General features: G+C 44.7%; 1 protein-coding gene across 4 annotated transcripts in view; it reads right to left on the reverse strand.

Annotated features, from left to right (window-relative positions):
* The window catches only part of WIPI1 (WD repeat domain, phosphoinositide interacting 1), a 65,346-nt gene extending 48,615 nt beyond the window's left edge, over positions 1 to 16,731 (reverse strand). For all 4 annotated transcript variants that reach the window (XR_003942668.1, XM_030208484.1, XM_030208483.1 and 1 more), the window contains exon 1: positions 16,249 to 16,731. Coding sequence is in view for 3 of the 4 variants with exons in the window: in XM_030208484.1 (XP_030064344.1) it covers positions 16,249 to 16,502 (254 nt within the window). In the remaining variant the exon portion in view is untranslated. The remainder of the gene's footprint in view (positions 1 to 16,248) is intronic.
* Positions 16,732 to 23,413: the final 6,682 nt, after the last annotated feature.

Genomic DNA, 23,413 nt, shown 5'->3' on the forward strand with positions numbered 1-23,413 from the left:
GGTGAGGGGTGGGGTGATCAACAGAGACATACAGCTTTATGGTTTATAATGGGTTAGGAACCCCAGATCCTTGTTAAGTCTTTTCTGTTGGGTGTTAAAATATTCAATCATTCTGACTTCAAAGGTCTTACGTTCTTGCACTTCACAGAACCAGGACACTGTACCAGTGATTTCACAGTGAGAATACTGAAAGGTAACTTTAAAACCATACAAGAAGTCAGAATGATTGAATATTTTAACACCCAACAGAAAGGACTTAACAAGGATCTGGGGTTCCTAGCCCATTATAAACTATAAAGCTGTATGTCTCTGTTGATCACCCCACCCCTCACCTATCCACACCCATCCTGTTAGAATATCAATGATATGCTTTGATGTCCCCATGCATACCTCCGACCCACCCCCATCCTCCCACCCTGTCAGACTGTCATAGTAATGCTTGAATGTTTTCACTTATATACACTGTCAGCTAGCACATTTGCTTATTTCCGATCTGAGGAAGAAGGGCAACCTTCGAAAGCTAATCAAGAAATGTATTAAGTTATGTCCAATAAAAAAGGTATCATCTTATTTTCTTTCCATGTTTTATTTTGTTTGATTTCTATTGGTGCGTAGAGAAAGCAAACCTGGCAGTATTTTGTTGCGAGAGTTTCAAGTGGTTTGCAAGCCAATTAGAAATAGGTTTCCTCTGAATGAATAGCAATTTTCTGGCTTTGGACAAGCTTTCAACACCGCCTGAATACTTTTGTAAGAGAAAATCCTTTGGAAATTTCTAGGTGAACAGCCAAGATTCAGAGAATAAGAATATTCTGTATCTGACATGGTAATAGGAATTGTTTATACACTAGTACAATGGTTAATCCCGAGATCTTAAGTATGTATTTATTAAACAAACAGCAAGCTTTCTGAACATGTCCTTGTGATCCTACAGCCTGTCAGGTTTTCAAAATAGCCACAATGAATAGACATTTATCCTGAAAACTTCAGAGAGGTTTGGGAAGCAATGGAGTATTGTGAGTTTTGGAGGCCGTATCTTGCTAAGAATGTAAAAAGAATTGAAGCGGTGCAAAGAAAAGCTATGAGGATGGTATGGGATTTGCGTTACAAGACGTATGAGGAGAGACTTGCGGACCTGAACATGTATACCCTGGAGGAATGGAGGAACAGGGGTGATATGATACAGACGTTCAAATATTTGAAAGGTATTAATCCGTAAACAAACCTTTTCCGGAGATGGGAAGGCGGTAGAACTAGAGGACATAAAATGAGATTGAAGGGGGGCAGACTCAAGAAAAATGTCAGGAAGTATTTTTTCATGGAGAGAGTGGTGGATGCTTGGAATGCCCTCCCGCGGGAGGTGGTGGAGATGAAAACGGTAACGGAATTCAAACATGCGTGGGATAAACATAAAGGAATCCTGTGCAGAAGGAAGGGATCCTCAGGAGCTTAGCCTAGAATGGGTGGCAGAGCTGGTGGTTGGGAGGCTAGTGCTGGGCAGACATATACGGTCTGTGCTGGGGCTGGTGGTTGGGAGGCGGGACTAGTGCTGGGCAGACTTATACAGTCTGTGCCAGGGCTGGTGGTTGGGCGGCGGGGATAGTGCTGGGCAGACTTATACGGTCTATACCAGAGCCGGTGGTGGGAGGCAGGGATAGTGCTGGGCAGACTTATACGGTTTGTGCCGGGGCTGGTGGTTGAGCGGCAGGGATAGTGCTGGGCAGACTTATATGGTCAGTGCCAGAGCTGGTGGTTGGGAGGCGGGGTTGGTGGTTGGGAGGCGGGGATAGGGCTGGCCAGACTTATACGGTCTGTGCACTGAAGAGGACAGTACAAATAAAAAAGTAGCACATATGAATTTATCTTCTTGGGCAGACTGGATGGACCATGCAGGTCTTTTTCTGCCGTCATCATCTACTATGTAAACAAGACACCTAATGACAGCACGTTGCATAGAGCTCCCTGAAACTCCTAATCCCTAGTGCTACCTCCAACAACAATAACTTCAGAAATAAATGATTTTACATTACACAGCTATCACAACCCTCACTATGGAGTTATCTCATTTCAGTGCCTCATGAGGTGTTTTTGTAAGCTATAAAGAAACCTGGTGAAGATGGAATCTTAAAAAAAAAAAAAACCTAGAAAGCAGACACTGGAGGTCCAGACAGTTCCTTTGTTCGTACAGTGTCTGCTTTCTATTTTTTTCTTTTGGTCGCTGCTAGGCACTCGGCGCCTCTTTGCTATTCGAAGATGGAATCTAGGCAGGATACCTTCCGAGTGCAGGGCTTCAACTCTCAGCTCAGGTCTTTCACTCCCGGGCTGGCTGAAGCTTCGGTGTCTCTGGAGAAGGGACGAATTTCTGTCACTGCTTCACAGTAATATTTGCTGGCCAGACCTGGAGGTTCTCTGCAACGTCTGACCAAGGACTGTCATTGCAATAAACGGTTTATAGGTGGAGGGTTTTAAAATCCGGGGGGGGGGGGGGGGGGGGGGGATGTTGAGTTGTAAAGAAGATTCATTGCACTGTAGCACAGCGACTGCTGAAAGTCCAAAAATGAGAAGGAAACTGCTGGGCCAAACCCTTACCCCAAATTTTGAATTTTTAACACACATGGGTTAATCAGGAGATTATGCCAGGAAGCCTTACAGAGAGTCACACGATTTAAGAAACAGCATAACAACTGCAAACCAAGCCACAGGAATCCCAGCGCTGTACAGTAATGGAATCCTGCCTCTTTAGGATTATAGTCTACTGGGATGGATTGGCAGCTCGTGCGGAAGACCTGGAATCAATTCTTGAGTCAAGTTTTCCATTCCCTTACCCAGCAGTGAAGGAGGAAGCATAACAATCCTAGTCATTACTTAATAGCAATACCCAAGGCTGAGGTGCAGGGCCTACAATTACAGAACCCTGGTGCATGGTGTCCAGTTGAAGACCGCCAGGATGACTGAACCAAATTAAGTTGGGAGGGATACAAAATAAGATAAAGTCTCCCAGTACTGGCGAAGGAAGGCTCGAGCAATGTAGCACAGTGATTGAGCTTACAATCTAAGTTTTGTATTGGAGGTATTTATTCCCAAAAGAAGCCAAATGATCACCCAGTCAGGAACCCTCCATTTAGCTATGCCCATACTGGATAAACTCTTGACTTTCCCTACTCTGTTCACGGCAATAGGCTTCTCTCTAGTCCTACCTACCATTATATCTGACCTATGTAAACCCCACCGAACCCTCAAAAGGGGATTTCAGCGGTATATAAGGCTGATCTGATCTGATGCCTAATAGCAGGAAAACCCAGTCTAAGTAACAGTCCTAAGCATGATGAAGTTCAGACAACAGGAATAGTTAACAGCTGAATACAAGAAAGTGGACAACAACCGTATATAAAATTTTAAACGGTAAAGAGGGAGATTCTACATATGGTGCCTACAAAAAAATCTGAGCTGAAATCAATGCAGACTAAGATTTAGGCGCAGTATATAAAATACGCTTAGTTGATATCTCCGCGCCTAAAACTAGTTGCCTCCATTTACACCGAACATGGTGTGAATCCCGGTGCGCAGATTTATTTGCGCATACATTTTGGACCGCCCATGAAACACCCATTTCCCCACCTTTAACCATGTCCCTTTTGCTGCACGCATTATTAGAACTTAGGCGCACTGCATTACAGAATGTGCTTGGCGTAAATTCTAATTACTGCCAATTAGTGCTCATTATTGCTTAAGAGCTGTTATCAACACTGATTATTTATTTATTAGGATTTATTTACCACCTTTTTTAAGCAATTCACTCAAGGTGGTGCACAGCAAGAATAAATTACAGCAGTAAAAATATTCCAATAACAATACAAAGTATGGCATAATATGCTACATTACAATGTCAACACAATATGCAATAAAACATTTTAATAAACGGCATAGGGTGTAAGCAAAGATGGAACATATATCTATATATATATATATAAAAGGCACCTCCAACGTTCGAATGAAGCCTCAAGCTGGAACTTGAGGCGCCTGAGATATCCGGTTTGGCCTTAAGTGTCCGCCCCGCCCTCGTGTCACAACGTTATGATGTCAAGGGCGGAGCAAAGACACTCGACGAATCAAGGAAGCCCAGCTGTTTCCACGCCCCACAAGGTTCGTCACCTCCTCTCTCCACCCCCGCCCCAAGTACGCAGCTTCCCCGCCCTCTCCACTCGCCCACGAGGTCGCCGCTTCCCCTCTCCACCCCCCCCAAGATCGCCTCTTCCATTCGCCATCCCCCCCCAGTTCGACGCTTCCCTTCTCCATCCGCCCGCGAGCGAGGTCGCTGCTTCCCCTATGCTAGGCACCCCCAAGGTCGCCTCTTGCAAACTCCACCCCCCCCCCCCCGAGTTCGCTGCTTCACCTCTCAACCCCACCCCCTGAAGTCGCCGCTTCCCATATCCACCCACCCCCCTCAAAGATCACCGCTTATCTTAAAAACAAAAAAAAAAACTGAAACGCAGGCAGCCTTCAGCCATTGGCTGTCTGCTCGGCAGCCACTCATCTCTCCTCTCACTGGCCCTGGAGCGCAGGAACAGGAAGTTCAAAGTAACTTCCTGGTACCTGTGCTTCTACGGGGACAGAAAGAGGAGAGAAGAGCAGCAACACAGCACACAATCAATGCCTGGATGCTGCATTCAGTGCCTGGGAACAAAGAACAGGGAGGGAGGAGGGCTTGGGGTGAAGAGGGGGGCAGGGGTGAAGAGGTGGGGAGGGAGGGAGGGCAGACTGGAAAGTTGACAGTGAGCAGAAGGGGAGGAAGAGGAGCACAGAAGGGAAGGGGAATGCATCACCTGCTTAAAACACTCACACACACACACTCTTTCAAACACATACACTCACCCTGAGGGGGGGAGGGTGGCCTGGAACTTGGAGTGTGACTGGGCCGGTGAGAGGAGGGGGAAGAAAAGGGGCACGGTAGGGGGAGGGGAATGCACCACCTGCTTAAAACACTCACACACACACACTCTCTCCCTCAAATCACTCACTCACACACACACACAAAGTCTATATCAAACGCACACTCACATTCTTTCTCACACACACACTCTCACACAGACAGCCTCACTCTATGTCACACACACTCGCACATTCACTCAGTCTCTCTCACACAGTCACTCTCACACACACACACTCTCTCAAACATACACACTACCGATGAAAACCATGCTAGCGCCCGTTTCATTGCTCTCAGAAACGAGCCTTTTTTTTACTAGTAGATAGATAAGACAGAGTAACAGGAGTATGAAAATAAGGGACTAATTTAAAGAAAGTTGCACATGAGGTCAGAAAGGTGCTTGAATATTATCTTAGCTAAGGTAGGAGTAGATAAACATGTCCTGCTATAGTATGAGCAGCCGGTGCCACCCCTTGTCTGTTTGTCTGTGACTAGTAAGTTAAGTTACTTTCTGAATTAAAGGCCTGCTTGAAGAGCCAAGCTTTCACTTGCTTCCTGAAGTAGAGATAGTCTTGTGTTAAGCCTTTCACGGAGTGCATTCCAGAGTAAGGGGCTACTCCGGTGAAGGCTCGCTGATGGGTATTACATCATGTGATGTTCGTTGGAGAGGGTGTATTTAGGGATACTCCTTGGGAGGACATTTGAGGTGTGTAGAGGGAGAGCCTGTTGTTCAAGTACTCTGGTCCATTTCCTTTAAGGACCTTGGAGATCAGACAGAGTTTTAAATTTGGCCCTGTATTGTACTGGTAGCCAGTGAAGTTTTTGCAAAAATGGTGTGATGTGGTCAGTGACGAACCTAAGTCGTCTGCCACCCGGGGCAGATCGCCGATGCGCACCCCCCTCCCCCCAGGTGTCTTCTTAGCTGCTGGGAGCAGCCGCGCGGCTCCGCTGGCTCCCTCTGCCCCGGAACAGGAAGTAACCTGTTCCGGGGCAGAGGGAGCAGGGAACCAGCGGAGCCGACAGGCACACGGCTGCTCTCTGCACCCGCGGCGGACCACCCCCACCGCCCTTGGTAAGCCGCTGGATGTGGTCACGTTGCTTACAACCTTCTATTAGTCTTGCTGCAGCATTCTAGCTTGTTAAGCCAATTAAGTTACGGACATTGCTATAGAATACACTTCAATTTTGGCACATATCTCTAGGTGCGCTATATAGAATCCGGGGGTAAATGGACTACCTTAATGCGAGCACCGAGCAGTAGCCAGTGCAAGTTTCTCAACAGCAGAGTTGCATGATCAAATTTTCTTTGACCAATCAACAACTTCGATGCAATATCCACAAAGAATTGTAATAGTCAATTTGAGACATTATTATTGTGTGAACCAATATTCAAAAAGTTCCAGAAAAAAAATAAAGTTCTAATTGCTCTTAACTAACATACCCTGCTGAATTTATTTAAGAGATGGAATCAGCTGGATCTATTTTATAGGAGATACCATTTGAAGGGTTGATTATGTACTAGATGGGTGTCCATAACTGGTTTTTTTGTTGTTTATATTAAAAAAAAACTGCCACTTGCAGTTTGTTCTCTGTATTAGAATAAATACGCATACTTGTGTTTACTAAATAGTTTTGGTTTCTATAGTTATATTTTGACAAAGTATGTCTATTTACATATTTGTATACCTTTATACCCTATAACTTGTTTTGGGGTTTCCACAGGATGAGGTAAAAAAAAAAAATACATGAAATAAAATGCAGAAATGAGAACTAATAATAACAGAGGCTGGAAGCCCAAAGCAGAAGGAAACCGTAGAATATTGGGCCAAACAAAAAAAGGCCTGTAAGGGGTCCGTAGTGTTCATGGTACCCAGTCTGATGAGTCTGCTCATGAACACAGAAGGTAGATCTCATTCTTCTCTGCTTATGGTGGTGGAGAGGAAAACGGTAACGGAATTCAAACATGCGTGGGATAAACATAAAGGAATCCTGTTCAGAAGGAAAGGATCCTCAGGAGCTTAACCGAGATTGGATAGCAGAGCCGGTAGTGGGAGGCGGGGCTGGAGGTTGGGAGGCAGGGATAGCGCTGGGCAGACTTATACGGTCTGTGCCAGAGCCGGTGGTGGGAGGCAGGGATAGTGCTGGGCAGACTTATACGGTCTGTGCCAGAGCCGGTGGTTGGGAGGCGGGGCTAGTGCTGGGCAGACTTATACGGTCTGTGCCAGAGCCAGTGGTGGGAGGCGGGACTGGAGGTTGGGAGGCAGGGATAGCGCTGGGCAGACTTATACGGTCTGTGCCAGAGCCAGTGGTGGGAGGCGGGACTGGAGGTTGGGAGGCAGGGATAGCGCTGGGCAGACTTATACGGTCTGTGCCAGAGCCGGTGGTTGGGAGGCGGGGCTAGTGCTGGGCAGACTTATACAGTCTGTGCCAGAGCCAGTGGTGGGAGGCGGGACTGGAGGTTGGGAGGCAGGGATAGCGCTGGGCAGACTTATACGGTCTGTGCCAGAGCCGGTGGTGGGAGGCGGGGATAGTGCTGGGCAGACTTATACGGTCTGTGCCAGAGCCGGTGGTGGGAGGCAGGGATAGTGCTGGGCAGACTTATACGGTCTGTGCCAGAGCCGGTGGTTGGGAGGCGGGGCTAGTGCTGGGTAGACTTATACGGTCTGTGCCAGAGCCGGTGGTTGGGAGGCGGGGCTAGTGCTGGGTAGACTTATACGGTCTGTGCCCTGAAGAGCACAGGTACAAATCAAAGTAGGGTATACACAAAAGTAGCACACATGAGTTGTCTTGTTGGGCAGACTGGATGGACCTTGCAGGTCTTTTTCTGCCGTCATCTACTATGTTACTATGTTATCAGTGTAGTATATGGTTAGTTGGTCGTCTATCTAGACCAGGAATATTTGGTTGGCCAACCAGTCCCTAAAAGCCTTTTGAGAGCATGACATACAGACCTTAACTTCAGGAGAGTGATCTGATGAAGTTTTTCCTGAGCAGACCAAAGACCCCAAGTGTAAAGCCCATCAACATAGGCCTCATCCTCCAGCCCAATTTGGACACATCTGTGGTGGAAACATTTGCCACATTGGAATGATCCATCCACCAGGAAAAAGAGTCCCACAGAGGTTTGGTAATCCATACTAACTCCTGTAAGCTCCAAGTGGAGCAAGACCATTGCGTACATAAGGTCTGTTGGATATGACTCATTCTTAGGTGTGCCAAGGGACAGGAAAGCAGTTAAACTGAACAAAAATCAGTCAACATAACCCAAATTTATTTTCCTACTAAGGTGGACTTCCACTTTTCAACAATTTTTATTGAGAATAAAAGATAAACAAACCATCAAGAGAGTCTTCACATTTTTACAATAATAAACCAACCTTCTCCCCTTCCCAATTCTCTAAAAATGAAAAAAATAAAAAGAGAAACCCTAAGGTGGACAGAACCGCCAAAACATTTAGCTTCCGAGTTTGTGCTGCAACTCTGATGTAACAAAGGGGATGACAAATAATTCTGCCTAGCAATACACTACAAAGTGGCACAGCATGCAAATAAGTAACCGACACAGCTATCTGTGTCCTCCTTTCAGTGCAGCTGCCACATGAGATATCTGAAACTAGTTTGTTTGTTTTTTTTGTTCTCAAACCACAGCATATGGATAAAGTCACCTAAAGTTCTTCTCTGCCCTGAGCCCTCTGATGTACCAATTGTGTCAGTGGTAACTAATCATTCTAAGGTGTAATTGTATCTATATTCCGATCTACTAAGTGACAAAACTTCACAAATCATTATTCCCACAAATATTTTCTCTCTTCACTGGAACGAGGCTTTAGACCTGCCAATCAGATCTTTATTCAATGGACCTAATTTTTATATCATATTGATTTATACTTGTCCAAAGGCAAATACTGAGCTTACTTTTTCTTAATGTTTAAATCACGTTTATTAGTAAACAATCAACATAACAGAACAAGTATGAAAACAACCCAACACAATCCATGCACTGCACCATACAGTACACTGCATCATGAAAACAGTTTTTCAAATTACAGGAAACCCACCCGGAAATAGGAAATCCTTGAGCTTGTTTTTAACAGCAACACATGTTGAGACTGTAATTGCGTTTTCAGTATTTTATAGTGACATATACATTATGGTCCTTCTTGTACAATAGATTCTGAAGGACCATAATAATATTAAAATTATAAGTAGAAAAAAAATAGGAACCAAGGAGCCCTTTTATAAAGCAACACAGGCGCCTAAGAGCATCCGACGCACTCTTAATTCGGAACTACTGCCCGGCTACCGCGTGGCCCAGGCGGTAATTTCATTTTTTACGCGTGTCGGAAAATTTCTGGCACACAGCACTCACCGGTATGGTACGCGCGCTGACGATTACCGCCGGGTTAACGCGTGACACCTTACCACCAACTCAATGGGTGGCAGTAAGGTCTCAGGCCCAAAATGGAAGAGCGCCAACTTTCATTTTGCCGCATGTTCATTTTCAGCTTCCCCCCCCCCAAAAAAAGGCCTCTTTTGCAGGTGCACTGAAAAATAAACCTATGCGCGTCCGATACACGCGTCTACACCAGTGCAGGCCACCTTTTGGCACACCTTATTAAAGGACCCCCAAATGTTTCATTATTAATTAAAATGTATTCATTTAAATTCACTTATTGTAATTACTAAAGTAGTGTTAGCCCTTAAAGAAATATAAACTTCAATATTACGAGTTTCTGCAGATTGCCTTCGCCAGAGTTCAAGACCATTTCCAGTGTGCAGCATTTGTAAAACTGGTGGAAAGCAGTCACTGACGGACCATCACCCTGGAATATAAAGGAACCTGCAAACTTGTCAGGCTGCCCATCAGAGCAGCAGCAGAGCATTAGGAAATGAAAGAGAAGCAACTGGGGGATCAAGATGGCGTCTTCAGCAGAAGCACAATTAGATCACTCTCTAGGCTCAGTGTTTTAAGGTCACCAAAGCTTGTTGTTTCTTACCTTAACTATGGAGAGAAAGGAAGGACAAGCCCAGGGCATAATCCCCCATTCCACTTAATATTCTCATAGGTGTGTCCATCAAGGAATTTATGATCTTAACCTGACAGCCTGCTGAAATCAACACCAAAAAAAGGTCTTGGTGAGGAGGAACAGGGGAAGAGTGTAGAGATTTGGTGGTAGACTCCCAGGTGAGGTACCTTTGAATCACAGGAAATGATTAAGGTGAACAGGAAAAGGTACAAAGAAGGGCAACCAAAATAATTAAGGGAATGGAATGATTCTCACATGAGAAAAGACTAAAGAGGATACAGCTCTTCAGCTTGGAGAAGAGATGGCTGAGGAAAGATATGATAGAGGTCTATAAAATCCGTAAATGCAAATCGATTCTTTATCAAAAAGTACAAAGACTAGGGAACACTCAATGAAGTTACATATAGCACATTTTTCACTCAAAGTCTAATTAAACTCTGGAATTCATTACTGGAGCAAGTGGTAAGAGTAGTTAATGTGGTTTAAAAAAAAAAGTTTGGACAAATTCTTGGAGGAAAAGTCCATAAACCATTAAGATAGACACTGAGAAAGCCACTTCTTATTCCTGTTGAATCTTGCTACTTTTTGGGACTCTGCCAGGTACCTGCAACCTGGACTGGCCATTATTGGAAACAGGATACTGGGCTAGATGGACCCTTGGTCTGACGCAGTAGGACAACTCTTAACGTTCTGATATATGAGCCACTGGCACTGCTAATTGGGATACTGTAAGGGACCAATGCAGAAAGCTAGCTTGGGGGATTAACAAGAGGTCTGCATGTATGTTTTGGCCACACGATACAGAAAAGTATTTCATACGGAAGGTAACTCAGCACAGACCCCGTTTTAAAGATCAGTGTCCACAATATTAAAACACTAGTAAAAAAGGCCCGTTTCTGAAACGAATGAAACGGGCGCTAGCAAGGTTTTCCTGGGACTGTGTATGTTTGAGAGAGAGAGCCAGAGTGAATGTGCGGGTGTGTGACAGAGTGAGACTGTCTGTGTGTGAGAATGAGAGTGTGTGACAGGGCCCCCTCCCCTGTTCCTAATGCCCCTCACCCCGTTCCCTCCCCTCCTTTTCCTCCTCCTTCCCACACTTTGGGTTCCTTAAGGCTTTCAAAAGTCTATGTACCCCCGTGGCCCTAACGCCCAGTATCCGGATACCCCACCGCTTTCCTCCTCACCCCTCCCCCAAGATGTAATACTTTCACGTTCTTCATTTTTTTAAAAAAGTGTCCTATCTACCCTGTGTACAAATGCCCAGCATTCAGATTGTGTTCCTCTCGTAAATTTTCATTTCTTTCATTCATTCAGAACTCCCCCCCCCCCCCCCCCCCCGAACACTTTTGGTTCCTTCAGTCTTTTAAAAGTGTTCTATGTACCCTGTGTCCTAATGGCCAGCATTGAGATTGTTTTCCTTTCCCAAATGTTCATGTCTTTCAGTCCTTCAGAACTCCCCCCTCCCCCCATTTAACACTTTCAGTTCCTTCAGTCTTTTAAAACTCTCCTATCAACCCTGTGTCCTAATGGCCAGCACTCAGATTGTTTTGCTTTGCCAAATTGTCTGTCACTGATGTCACTGACGTCAGTGCGTGCCTGCCTAGCAGACCACTTCCGGCAGGCACGGTCCCAGGCACATCCTGTTGGAGGTGAGAATTATTATATAGGACAAGGAATTGCAGTTTATTAAATAAATCAAGCCAATAAAAAGAAATGCTGAGAAGACCAACAGGTAAGAGCAACAGTGGGGTTGTTAACACCAAAGCTGAGGTGACATACAGTCTGCCTTGTGGGTCATTCAAGGTGAAATGTAACACTTCACCTGTGATGACTAGTGAATTGAACCTCCCAACCCACCAGCCTGGTTCATCCCCTCTTCCCACACTACAAGTATGAAGAAGAATGAAGGGGAACAAAGACCCCTCTAATCCCAGCTGTTGGGATACAGGAGGAATCCTTGGAGCAATGGCTGAGCAGATGAGAGAGTGCGCCTTAACAGAAGTAGTCACGATGAGCATTACCTCCCCCACTCCAAGAAAAGAATCCATCTTCAGTCCCTTCCCGGTGAATGCTGCCAGCTTCATACACCCTGGAAGGTATGCGGGCTACTTTGGAACTTAAAGAAACACCCTTTTCTACATAGAAACAAGAATTTAACTGTCAGAGCTGGCGCTAGATTAGATCGTAGGGGAGGTCCTTGAGACAGCTCCTATTGGAGCGAAACATGCATGTCGGGCAGCAGAGCCCCTGGATCTGATTGTTGAGATGTTTCATTATTAAATATAAGAACGATAAAAAAAAGTTCATGTATAATATATTAGCCGGGTGTACCGATGACGAACTTTGCGTTGTTGATACTGCCATATGAATTTTAGTGCTGACGGTAGACGCTACTGAGGTACCCTAAGAAATTAATGTTGATATGAAGAAGAGGGAATGTGTGACGTTGAAGCCATTGTTTGAAAGAAATATATGAGTAGAAAGTTGGATCCCATAACTTTTATATCTACTCATGTGACAGCATCAAAATCCCAGTTTTAGGCACATAATTAGCAGATTTGAGAACAACTTGTGCACTCTTTCCAACTAGAGGAGAAAGTGAACAAAATAAATCTGAGAAGTTCTATGAATCTGTATATTAATGTTGAGGACTTAATGAACCTCTGGTTCCTTTTTTTTTCTGAATTCTTTAACTTTCCCAAACTTCTGAGAGCATTGCTTGTTGGTATGCTAAGAAGATATATAAGATTTTTAAAATGCTTCTGGAGGCCACTTCACCACTAAAAAAAAAGTTTATTAGAAAGATGAAACCTAATATATTCCTCAACTGTCCTTTGTCAGGGTGGACATCTCTGCATTGCTGGAAAGACCTCAGGCAAAGAGGTCACCATCATTTTGCTAACAGCACATTTAGTGGGGGAGGCGAGGGTTGCCAACCAAGTAGCCCTTTTGATATATTTTGATATGTACCGATTATGATTCATTTTTATATTGTTTATAAGTTTGTTGGATTTCTAATAAAGTATTTTGCTCTATAGCTGCTGTTATACCATATGAAGAAGCTGACATGAAACTTGGATTCTTGTTGGGGTTGCCGACACACATCTGCAGTTACCTTTGGATCTCACCGAGTCTGATGTTGGAACAATGCACAAGATAAGTGATGTACGTTGGCCTCTGATATTTTTATTTTATTGCTACTGTATATGGCTTCTGGACTACATGATACAATATATACCATTATAGATTTTAACAATATACCACCTTACAATTCTTGAGCTTTCTGTTTGCGCAAAGATTAAGACAGGGTGTCTGGATGTGTTTTGAGACACTGATTATTTCTGGGCACTACCTTATTTATCTACTTCTTTTTATTATTTGGAGTTTTATATTCCTGGATATTTTATGCATTGTATTTTGCAGGGAAACTACCACTGGGCTGCTACGGTTTGGCGAGAAATAAGCACGCATTGGGCCCTGTTTACTAAGCCATGCTAGAGGCGCACTAGCGTTTTTAGCGTGCGCTAAATGTGTAGGTACCCATAATATTCCTATGCGCTAAAAATGCTAGCTCACCTTAGTAAACAGGGCCCTTATTGTTTTCTTCAACCTGTACTCAGCAAAGGAAATTAAAAGGGAACAACTTACAAGCACCACTTTCACATACACATCCTAAAGCTATTTCAAATCAGACAAGAAACTTTTTTTTTTTCCAAATTAGAACATGATCTTAAAAAACAGTGAACCATCCAGGCCGAAGGAAGAAACTCAACCAAAGCACATCAGCTCCTGGATTCAAAAATATACAAAAGCCTCCCAAATAAATACTTTCCAAACAGTGCCTTTTATACACATTAGAACCAATGTTGCTTCAATGTTGCTTTTGGCACCTAACCTTTATACCTAGTCAGAAAATCTAGACTGCCCCAATTTGACTGCCCGTACATTTGTCCTTTAGATTGTAAGCTCCTTGAGCAGGGACTGTCCTTCTGTGTTAAATTGTACAGCGCTGCGCAACCCTAGTAGCGCTTTAGAAATGTAGTAGTAACCAGCCATAGAAACAGCCTCCAGGGGTAAAAAAAAAAAAAAGTCTTCAGTTCGTACCATTTGCTTTTACAGTTGGTGAGAGAAGGTGGAGGAAGCAGAGACAGAAATAGATTACCAGACAGCTTGACTTTTGGAATTCAATCAACAGAAAACAGGCTCAGCCTCTCTCTGATAACTTGGAGCCACCTGGGCACCCCAGACAGAAATAGCACATAAAGCCAAAGCCATCATCATAAAGTTCAATAAGAGAGACTTCTGGGCAGTCCTGGGTTTTAGATTTTCATCACAGTGCATAGTTAACTGCTTCTACTATGAAATCAGCACTGCAGATAAGTAACAGAATGCAACAGGATGGATGGAGACCGTCAGAAACACAGTTGCCAAATGACTCCAGGTTTGCACAGGTCGATCCGTCTAGGGGGGCTACCCCACTGCATGCAGTGCCTTACACTATTGCCTTTCTTACAGAATTCATACATCCCCCTAAATCCTCAGGATTCAAAAGTCCCCCAGTGGCAGCATATAGTTCAGGGTACCCTCTTCACAGAATTCCCATCTTTAAACCAGAGTCAAAGGCGTGGGATGCACTCAGTAAACAGAGTTATACATTGGGTGTCTACACGGTAAACAAGATCTAAAGGAAATTTTCAATGACATCAACCAAAGTCTCCAGATCATGCATTCATGGGCGGATGCATTTCGGCTGAAACTTAATGCAGGAAAAAACCCAATGCCTAACACTCTCCTCTCAACATAACAAGAACAAATTCACCACCATCAACACACCAAATCTGAACCTTCCAATTTCGGATACCCTAAAAATTCTTGGAGTTACCATCGATCGACACCTAACACTTGACAGCCACGCGAAAAACACAACCAAGAAGATGTTCCACTCAATGTGGAAATTAAAAAGAGTAAGACCTTTCTTCCCAAGGACTGTTTTCCCTAATCTGGTACCATCGGTCACCTAGACTACTGCAACGCGCTCTACGCCGGCTGTAAAGAGCAAATAATCAAGAAACTTCAAACAGCCCAGAGAACACTGCAGCTAGACTCATATTCGGCAAAACAAAATATGAAAGTGCTAAACCTCTATGAGAAAAACTACATTGGCTCCCACTTAAAGAACGCATCACGTTCAAAATATGCTCCCTAGTCCACAAAATCATTTACGGAGACGCACCAGCCTACGCGTCAGACCTGATAGACTTACCACCCAGGAATGCCAAAAGATCATCCCGCACATTCCTTGATCTGCACTTCCCTAACTGCAAATGTTTACAATACAAACTAATGCACGCATCAAACTTTACTTACTTGAGCACACAGTTATGGAATGCCGAAGGAATGGATCCTCAGGAGCTTAGTCAAGATCGGGAGGCGGGGTTGGTGGCTGGGAGGTGGGGATAGTGCTGGGCAGACTTATATGGTCTGTGCCAGAGCCGGTGGTGGGAAGCGGGACTGGTGGCTGGACGGCGGGGATAGTGCTGGACAGACTTGTACGGTCTGTGCCAGAGCCGGTGGTTGGGAGGTGAGGATAGTGCTGGGCAGACTTATACGGTCTGTGCCAGAGCCGGTGGTTGGGAGGAGGGGCTGGTGGTTGGGAGGCGGGGATAGTGCTGGGCAGACTTATATGGTCTGTGCCCTGAAGAGCACAGGTACAAATCAAAGTAGGGTATACACAAAAAGCAGCAAATATGAGTTATCTTGTTGGGCAGACTGGATGGACCGTGCAGGTCTTTTTCTGCCGTCATCTACTATGTAACTTAAAAATGATTGCCGAACTAATGAACTTCTGCAAACTGCTGAAGACCCATCTCTTTAACGAGGCATACCACAAAGATCAACCAATGTGAATATACACAACTCCTCCACATATATATAGAACTGTCTTACAATATCTGCTGTTATACTACTATCATGTTTCATCATGTTGCCCAAGATCCTTCTGTAAAACTAAATGTCTATTTTCTAGTATATTTCCACTATTCATGATGTATTGTAAGCCACATTGAGCCTGTAAAGAGGTGGGAAAATGTGGGATACAAATGCAACAAACAAATAAATAAATAAAACAGGGCAGACAATAGGATTAACCCAAGATTGGAAGCTGAGCAAACAGGGAAACAATAGGCAACTGTAGTAAGAACCCTCAGGCTAGGTTCCAAACCACTCTCTCCCTGAACTTTATCACGACATGTCGCGACAACTGACGTAAATAAAGCGATGAAAACGGGCGTCACTTACGTGCAGTCCTGGTTATAAGAGCAGCAGGTGAGGCCCGCCGAGCCGCCTCCCTCCGCGCTCTCCCCGTCTCCCGGATACATGGCAGAGGAGGCGGGAGAGCGGACCACGGGCCCGGGGTAGCGGCTGCTGCTGCCAGGCTCACCTCGAACCGGGTCGTCAGAGAGCGGAACAACAACAGGCAAAAGGACTTCTTGCTCCACAAACAAAAACACCCCCGCGCGCGCGCCAGCGCCACGCCCTCCCGATCTTCCCATTGGTCCAGAGACGGTCGGAACCGGGACAGGGGGATCGTCTGCGCATCCGATTGGGGGAGCTCAACCCCCAGCAGGACCAATGGTACTCACCTTTTGCGACTAGGCGGGCTCGCACGAGGCCAGCCCCGTCAGCCGCACCCACTTTGTCCAACAGGGCCGATTGAGATTGGCGGAAAGCTGGGAACCCTCTGCCAAGGCGCAAGCGCCAGGAGACACGCGGCTGTGTTTGGTTGCGTCAGCGGCCTGCGTAACTGGCTGAAGTGCAACACGGGGCGGTGCCGAGTCACGGGATTGCTTCTGACTCGAGTCTTCCGCCGGCTAGTAACCACGCCTCCAGCGGCCTCAGCATTCCTAACAAAGAGCTTGGTTTTTTGTGCTTTATTTGGTTATATTGTTCTCACGATTGTGACACCTATGTAATTCATATTTCATGAATGTTATTTATATTGTTGATATTTGAAACTATAATAATAAAAAAACAATTTTAGGAAAGAGGTTGGATGAAACCAGGAAGCGAGATGACGTCAAACACTTGAAGCCAATTAGGTTAATCTCCGTTTCCCCTGCCACGCGCAGCCGTCATCTCAGTACACTCAACACAAAGCAAACAAACCTATGAGCTGTTGTATCCACGTTGTCGTTCTTTTGTTGGTAGCATTTTTATTTAATCTTATATTTTCAAACATATCAGCTTGTGCAGCATACGGAGGAAGTAAAAAAAATAACTTTTCATAGGTAAAGTAGTAATTTGTTATAAATCGTAATCAGTGGGTCATTTTGAGGGGCTGGTTATAGGGACACCTTAGCACAGATTTATTTATTTTATTTATTTATTGCATTTGTTTGTATCCTACATTTCCCCACCTTTTTGCAGGCTCAATGTGGCCAATACATCATGAGTGGTGGAAATATATTTAAAAAAATAGACAGTGTTATAGAAGGATCTTGGGCAACATGATAATAAAAAAAAAACATAATAGTAGAATAACAAGAAGGATTTTGGGTAACATGGTGATGATAAACGTGATAGTAGTATAGCAAGCAGATATTGTAAGACAGTTCTGAATGTATGTGGAGGAGCTGTGTATATTCACATTGGTTGATCTATTTGGTATGCCCTGTTAAAGAGATGGGTCTTCAGTAGTTTGCGGAAGTTCGTTATTTCATAGATCGTTTTTAATTTGCAGGGTAGTGCGTTCCAAAATTGTGTGCTCAAGTAGGTAAAGTTTGACGCATGCATTAATTTGTATTTTAGACCTTTGCAGTTAGGGAAGTGCAGATCAAGGAATGTGCGGGATGATCTTTTGGCATTCCTGGGTGGCAGCAGATCAAGGAATGTTTTTATTACTACTATTTACAAGACAAATATTGAATAATTAGGACAGAGCCACCTTCATGCAGAAGTCCAGAGTCAGTCTAAGGGCCCCGTTTACTAAGCCGTGCTAGAGGCGCATTAGTGCTTTTAGCACCCGCTAACTATGTAGACGCCCACAGTATTCCTGTGGGCACCTACACAGCGCGCACTAATTTTGTGCACGTGTTAAAAACGCTTGCGCACCTTAGTAAACAGAGCCCTAAATGTGCCAACATTTTCCAGTAAAGCACACTATTAGCCACCAAGTTCATCCATCTTATCCAGCACTTCTGTCAGCAGCCATATCGGAGAAAACTGGTGTTTCTGTAGATTCTGGCACTTTCTAAAGGAACAAGAAAAAAGATGCTATAATAATTCATGTGTTTCCAAGAATTATTTGAGTCACACGCTGAACGTTGCAATTCACATGTGCACATGTACTCAGGCACGTGTGACATGATCACCTTGAAATGCTTAGGCTATTATTTTTGGAACAAGAAGAATGAGCATTGTACAAAATCTTTGAATAGGTTGTGAAACTGTTCATAACCGGCTTGATAAAGATCCCCAGGGAAGGACTGAAACATTGCCAAGTATGATTAAGAAATAGTTGTGCTACTGGCACGAGGCCGTGTGATGGGTGCATTCCTAATGCTGTTGCAGCTTCCTTTCACCAGTTGCTTGGCACAGGAAAGATAATAGTGAAAGAGTGAAAAAGGCAAAAAGCAGGTGATCTATCCCAGGCTGTCACATACTTAAGCGGTGAGAAAACAATAGGGTTCCATTATCCAATTTCTATCATTCCATATGCACTATGGCTGGGATAAAGGTAATTTTTTAATGGACCTGTGCTAATATTAAAAAGAGCATGTGCCCTTTTCATGAATGGTATAAAAAAGGTCTGAGGAGATTTCGAGATCTGATGTCGGATGGTTCATTAAAAACATTTGAGACACTAAAAAGGAAGTTTGCCCTACGAGCGTCGGATAACTATGCTTATCTACAGGTTAAACACTATATGAGTAGACAGGGGTGGCTACAGGGGGATCAGAGGGGAAGGGAGCCATTAGAGAACATATGGATTACTCTTGAGGTAGGGAAGAGGGGCATTTCCAAATTGTACAATTATATTAGAGGTAGTACATTGACTAAATTAGCCTATATGAAAGCATGGGAGAAAGATTTGAACTGTGAAATGAGTGCGAAAGAATGGGAAAGGGTTTGTATAGAGGTAAAAAAGGCATCCACGTGTGTACTAATAAAGGAAAATGCCTACAAAGTTTTAAGCAGGTGGTACTATACACCAGACAGGGTAAAATTGATGTATGCTAGTGCCTCAGACAGATGTTGGCGTTGTGATAAGGACCTGGGCAATTTTATGCATGTGTGGTGGTCATGCCCACTTATTCGTTCTTTCTGGGACGATATAACTATGTGCATGACCTCTATTCTGGGGACACAGTTTGTAGGGGAACCTAAATGGTGCCTATTAGGGTGGGGGAATAAAAGAGGCAAGAAGTGGCAGAAGCGGATTAAAAGACTATGTTTATCAGCTGCGAAGCTGGAAATTGCAGCCCACTGGAAAAAGAAAGTGGGTCCTACAGTCGTGGAGTGGAAAACAAGACTCCGCACCATAATGGGACTTGAACAACTGACGGACAGACGAAAGGGCAGATTTGAACCAAAGGCGGAGGAATGGAATCATCTAGAGTGTTTATGGACTAATGCCACTATTACACAGTGTATTCAGCCATTACGTGAAGATGGGGGGGAGGGAGGGGAGTAAAATTCATTAAGTTTTCAATAGTTGATATTATTGTACAGTTCACTAAGGCTTGTTGCATAGTGGGTAATTGATTTTGTGATTGTACTTATGAATAATGAGATTAAATAAAAAATTTCTTTCAAATAAAAAAAAAAAAAAAGAGCATGTGCCTATTTATGGCCTGAGCCGGCCCTTACCGCCACCCATTTATACTCACATATATAAAACGTAGATAAATAAATACATTCATTCATTCTCCTTTCAGTTTACAATTTGTTATAATTATACATTTATAATGAGCGTATGTCTTTGTATTGAATGCTTAGGACACTTCCAGTTACCATGTACATGTGGCCACATGGCAGAGGTGTCATTTGAGCTAGCAAAGGCTGTAGTTTTTCTGAAAAGAAATTTTAGCAGATTGTAAAACAGTCTTAAAAATTACCAAAAAGGCTCATATGGTGAATGACAGCACCTATTATAAAAATGGATGATGCTCTCAGGCTATTTTTCAAATTGTCAGCATAAGCTGGGGATCCCTTCCCCCCCCCCCCCCCCCCCCCCATTAAAGAGAAAGATGAGCAGATTTCCCACTAAGGAACTTTGAGTTCCTTTCACAAAGCCGCAGTAAAAAGCGACCTGCGGTAGTGTTGGCATGTCTTTTAGGCGTGCACTGGGCTATTTTTTACCGTGGCTGGGATAAAGGCAATTTTTTAATGGACCTGTGCTAATATTAAAAAGAGCATGTGCCTATTTATGGCCTGAGCCGGCCCTTACCGCCACCCATTGACTAGCGGTAAGGGATCACTCACTACCCTTGCAGTAACCATGTAGCACGTGCCACAGTGAATGAGCTGCTGGTTACTGCCAGGAATGCCCCCTGCGGTAGAAAATAGAAAATTATTTTCTACCACAGGATTTGGCACGTGCCAAATTTAGAATTACTGCCAGGCGCGCGTGCACTACCCAGGCAGTAGTGCTGATTATAAGTATTGCCACACTAGGACAGACCGAAGGTCCATCAAGCCCAGCATCCTGTTTCCAACAGTGGCCAATCCAGATCACAAGTACCTGGCAAGATCCCAAAACAGCCAATACATTTTTGCTGCTTATCCTAGAAATAAGCAGCGGATTTTCCCTAAGTCCATTTTAATAATGGCTTATGGACCTTTCTTTTGGGAAGCTATCCAAACCTTTTTTAAACCCTGCTAAGTTAACTGCTTTTACTACATTCTCAGGCAACAAATTCCAGAGTTTAATTACACGTTGAGTGAAGAAATATTTTCTCCGATTCATTTTAAACTTACTACAGTGTAGCTTCATTGCGTGCCCCCCCAATCCTAGTATTTTTAGAAAGAGTAACCAAGCGATTCACGGCTACCTGCTCCATTCCACTCTTTATCCTATAGACCTCCATCACATCTCCCCCCAGCCATCTCCCCTCCAAGTCGAAGAGCCCCAGCCGCCCTAGCCCCTCCTCATAGGGAAGTCATCCCATCCACTTCCATCACTTCTGCCCAACATTCTATCTGCCTTCCCAGCCACCACCGCACACTAAGCAGAGGGCCCTAATGCATCGTCAACGATGACAACCAGATCCCCCTCCCAATGTAGAACCCCGCACTATGTAGCCACAGTTCAGGTCCGTCCCTCCCACATGCACCACCCTGCACCTGCCCACATCAAACATCATCCGCCACCTGGACGCCCACTATCCCAGTCTCGCAAGGTCCCCCTGCAATTCCTCACAATCCTCCTGCGATCCAACAACCCTGCATCGTCAGCAAATTCGACCACCCTACCAATTACTCCCATCTCCAGATCATTTACAAACATGCTAAAAAGCAACGGTGCCAGCACAGACCCCTGGGGAACCCCACTATCCTCCCTCCTCCACTGAGAACACTGACCATCCATGCCCACCCTCCATTCTCTATATTTTAACCAGCCAAAAATCCACAATAGCACACCACCTCCCATTCCATGACTCTCCAACTTCCCCTGGATTTTGGGACCATAAGGCACCCTGTCAAATGCCCCCTGAAAATCCAGACACACATCGACCGACTGACACCCACCCCACACGTCCGCCCACCCCCGCACAGAAACACAACAGACCGGTGAGGCAAGACTTCCCTCCAAATCCATGCTCTTGAATTTGCTCTGCAGTTTCGCTCCCCACAATAGTCTCCATCACCCCATCTGGCACTGATGCCAAGCTCACTGGCCTACAACCTCCTGGACCACCCCCTGAACCCCTCACAAAAATCAGCGCCACATCGGCCACCCTCCAATCCCCCGGCACCATGCTTGATCTTAAAGGTAAATTATATATCACTAACAACAGTTCTGCAAGTTAATTTTTCAATTCCATCAGCACTCCAGGATGAATACCATCCGATCCAGGTGACCCACCACTCCTCAATCTGTCAAATTGCGCCACCACTTCTTCCAGGCTTAAAGAGACCTCACCCAGCCTCTTTGACTCGTTAGAACCAAATATCACTTCTGGCACTGGCATCTCTCCCAAATCATCCGAAGCAAGGAATTCATCTAATATCTTAGCCATAGCCCTGTCCTCCCTGAGCGCCCCCCTCACCCCTCAGTCATCCAGTGTCCAAATAACTCCCCGCTAGATTCCCACCAATACACCCAACGCAATCCCCCCTCAAAGTCTCTCTCTGCCTTCCCCTTCAGCGCCCTGCACCTGACTCACCACTCCCCATTACCCCCCGTCGGATCCTTCCTCCACTTTCTGAAGGATTTTTCCCCTAGTTCCAACAGCCTCCCTCCCCCCATCCACCAACCATGCTGGCTGTCACATGGTCCTCCCCTTTTTTTTTAACACATGGAATACATCTGACCTGGGCCTACAGGATGGCACCCCTGAAAGGTATCCACACCTGACATAAATTTTCAACCCGCACATTAGCCCTCCCGCACCCTTGCTAAAGGACCCCTTTGAGTTTCACAGGAGTCCTCCACCAGCATTCCTGATGGTTGGGGAGGTGCAATATCACACTTTCAATTATAAAGGACAAGCAGATTGCAAGGGATCTGCCTGACCCTCATGACTGAAAGAGCGATCACACCACCCCCATCAACTGGAATGCTGCAGAGGGCTCTCGACACAGCTCAAAGCTGCTTAGCAGAAAAACTAAAGAACTTATGAAACATCAAAACCTTGAACATGATTTTGCCATTGCAAACCTCGTCACACAAATAGTGGATCATCTCATCTTAAATTTTGGTGTTCAGGGAATATAGCCTAAGCTAAGAGAACTGTTTGTTGAATTGGCTGCTGGTCTACAGCCAGAAGTTACTTTGAAGCAGAGACGAAACTGGTTGCAATTCTTGGTGACAACCACACAAAGTGGAGGAATACTCAGTCTCTACGTGCGTCAGCGAGAGAGAATCCAAGGAGTAGGGACATATGCTATCACCTTTTTGAACTAGTGTCTCCCTCAGGCTTCTGGAAGAGCCCATCTTCCCTACTTTTTGCATTCCCCCTGCAATTCTTGGTGAGCAGGCGTATGTCTTTACCACAACTGCTGGTCATCCCATAGAAAATTTTGCATTAGGGTGTCCACTATCTTTAGAGAGGACATTTTCTTGTCAAGATTGAAGAGTTCCCACACATTTGATACTCTTGCATCAGTTCTCGAAGATATTCAAACAGAGTTTGCCATCACATGAAAAGTTGTTAGAACAATTCCAACTTTGTGAAAGCCTTCTCTGTAATTGGACAGTAGGACGATGATAACAAAGATGTGCAGAGAGCAAGAGTCAAAG

Source organism: Microcaecilia unicolor, chromosome 6 (genome assembly GCF_901765095.1).
Source record: "Microcaecilia unicolor chromosome 6, aMicUni1.1, whole genome shotgun sequence".
In the NCBI taxonomy this organism is placed as follows: Eukaryota; Metazoa; Chordata; class Amphibia; order Gymnophiona; family Siphonopidae; genus Microcaecilia; species Microcaecilia unicolor.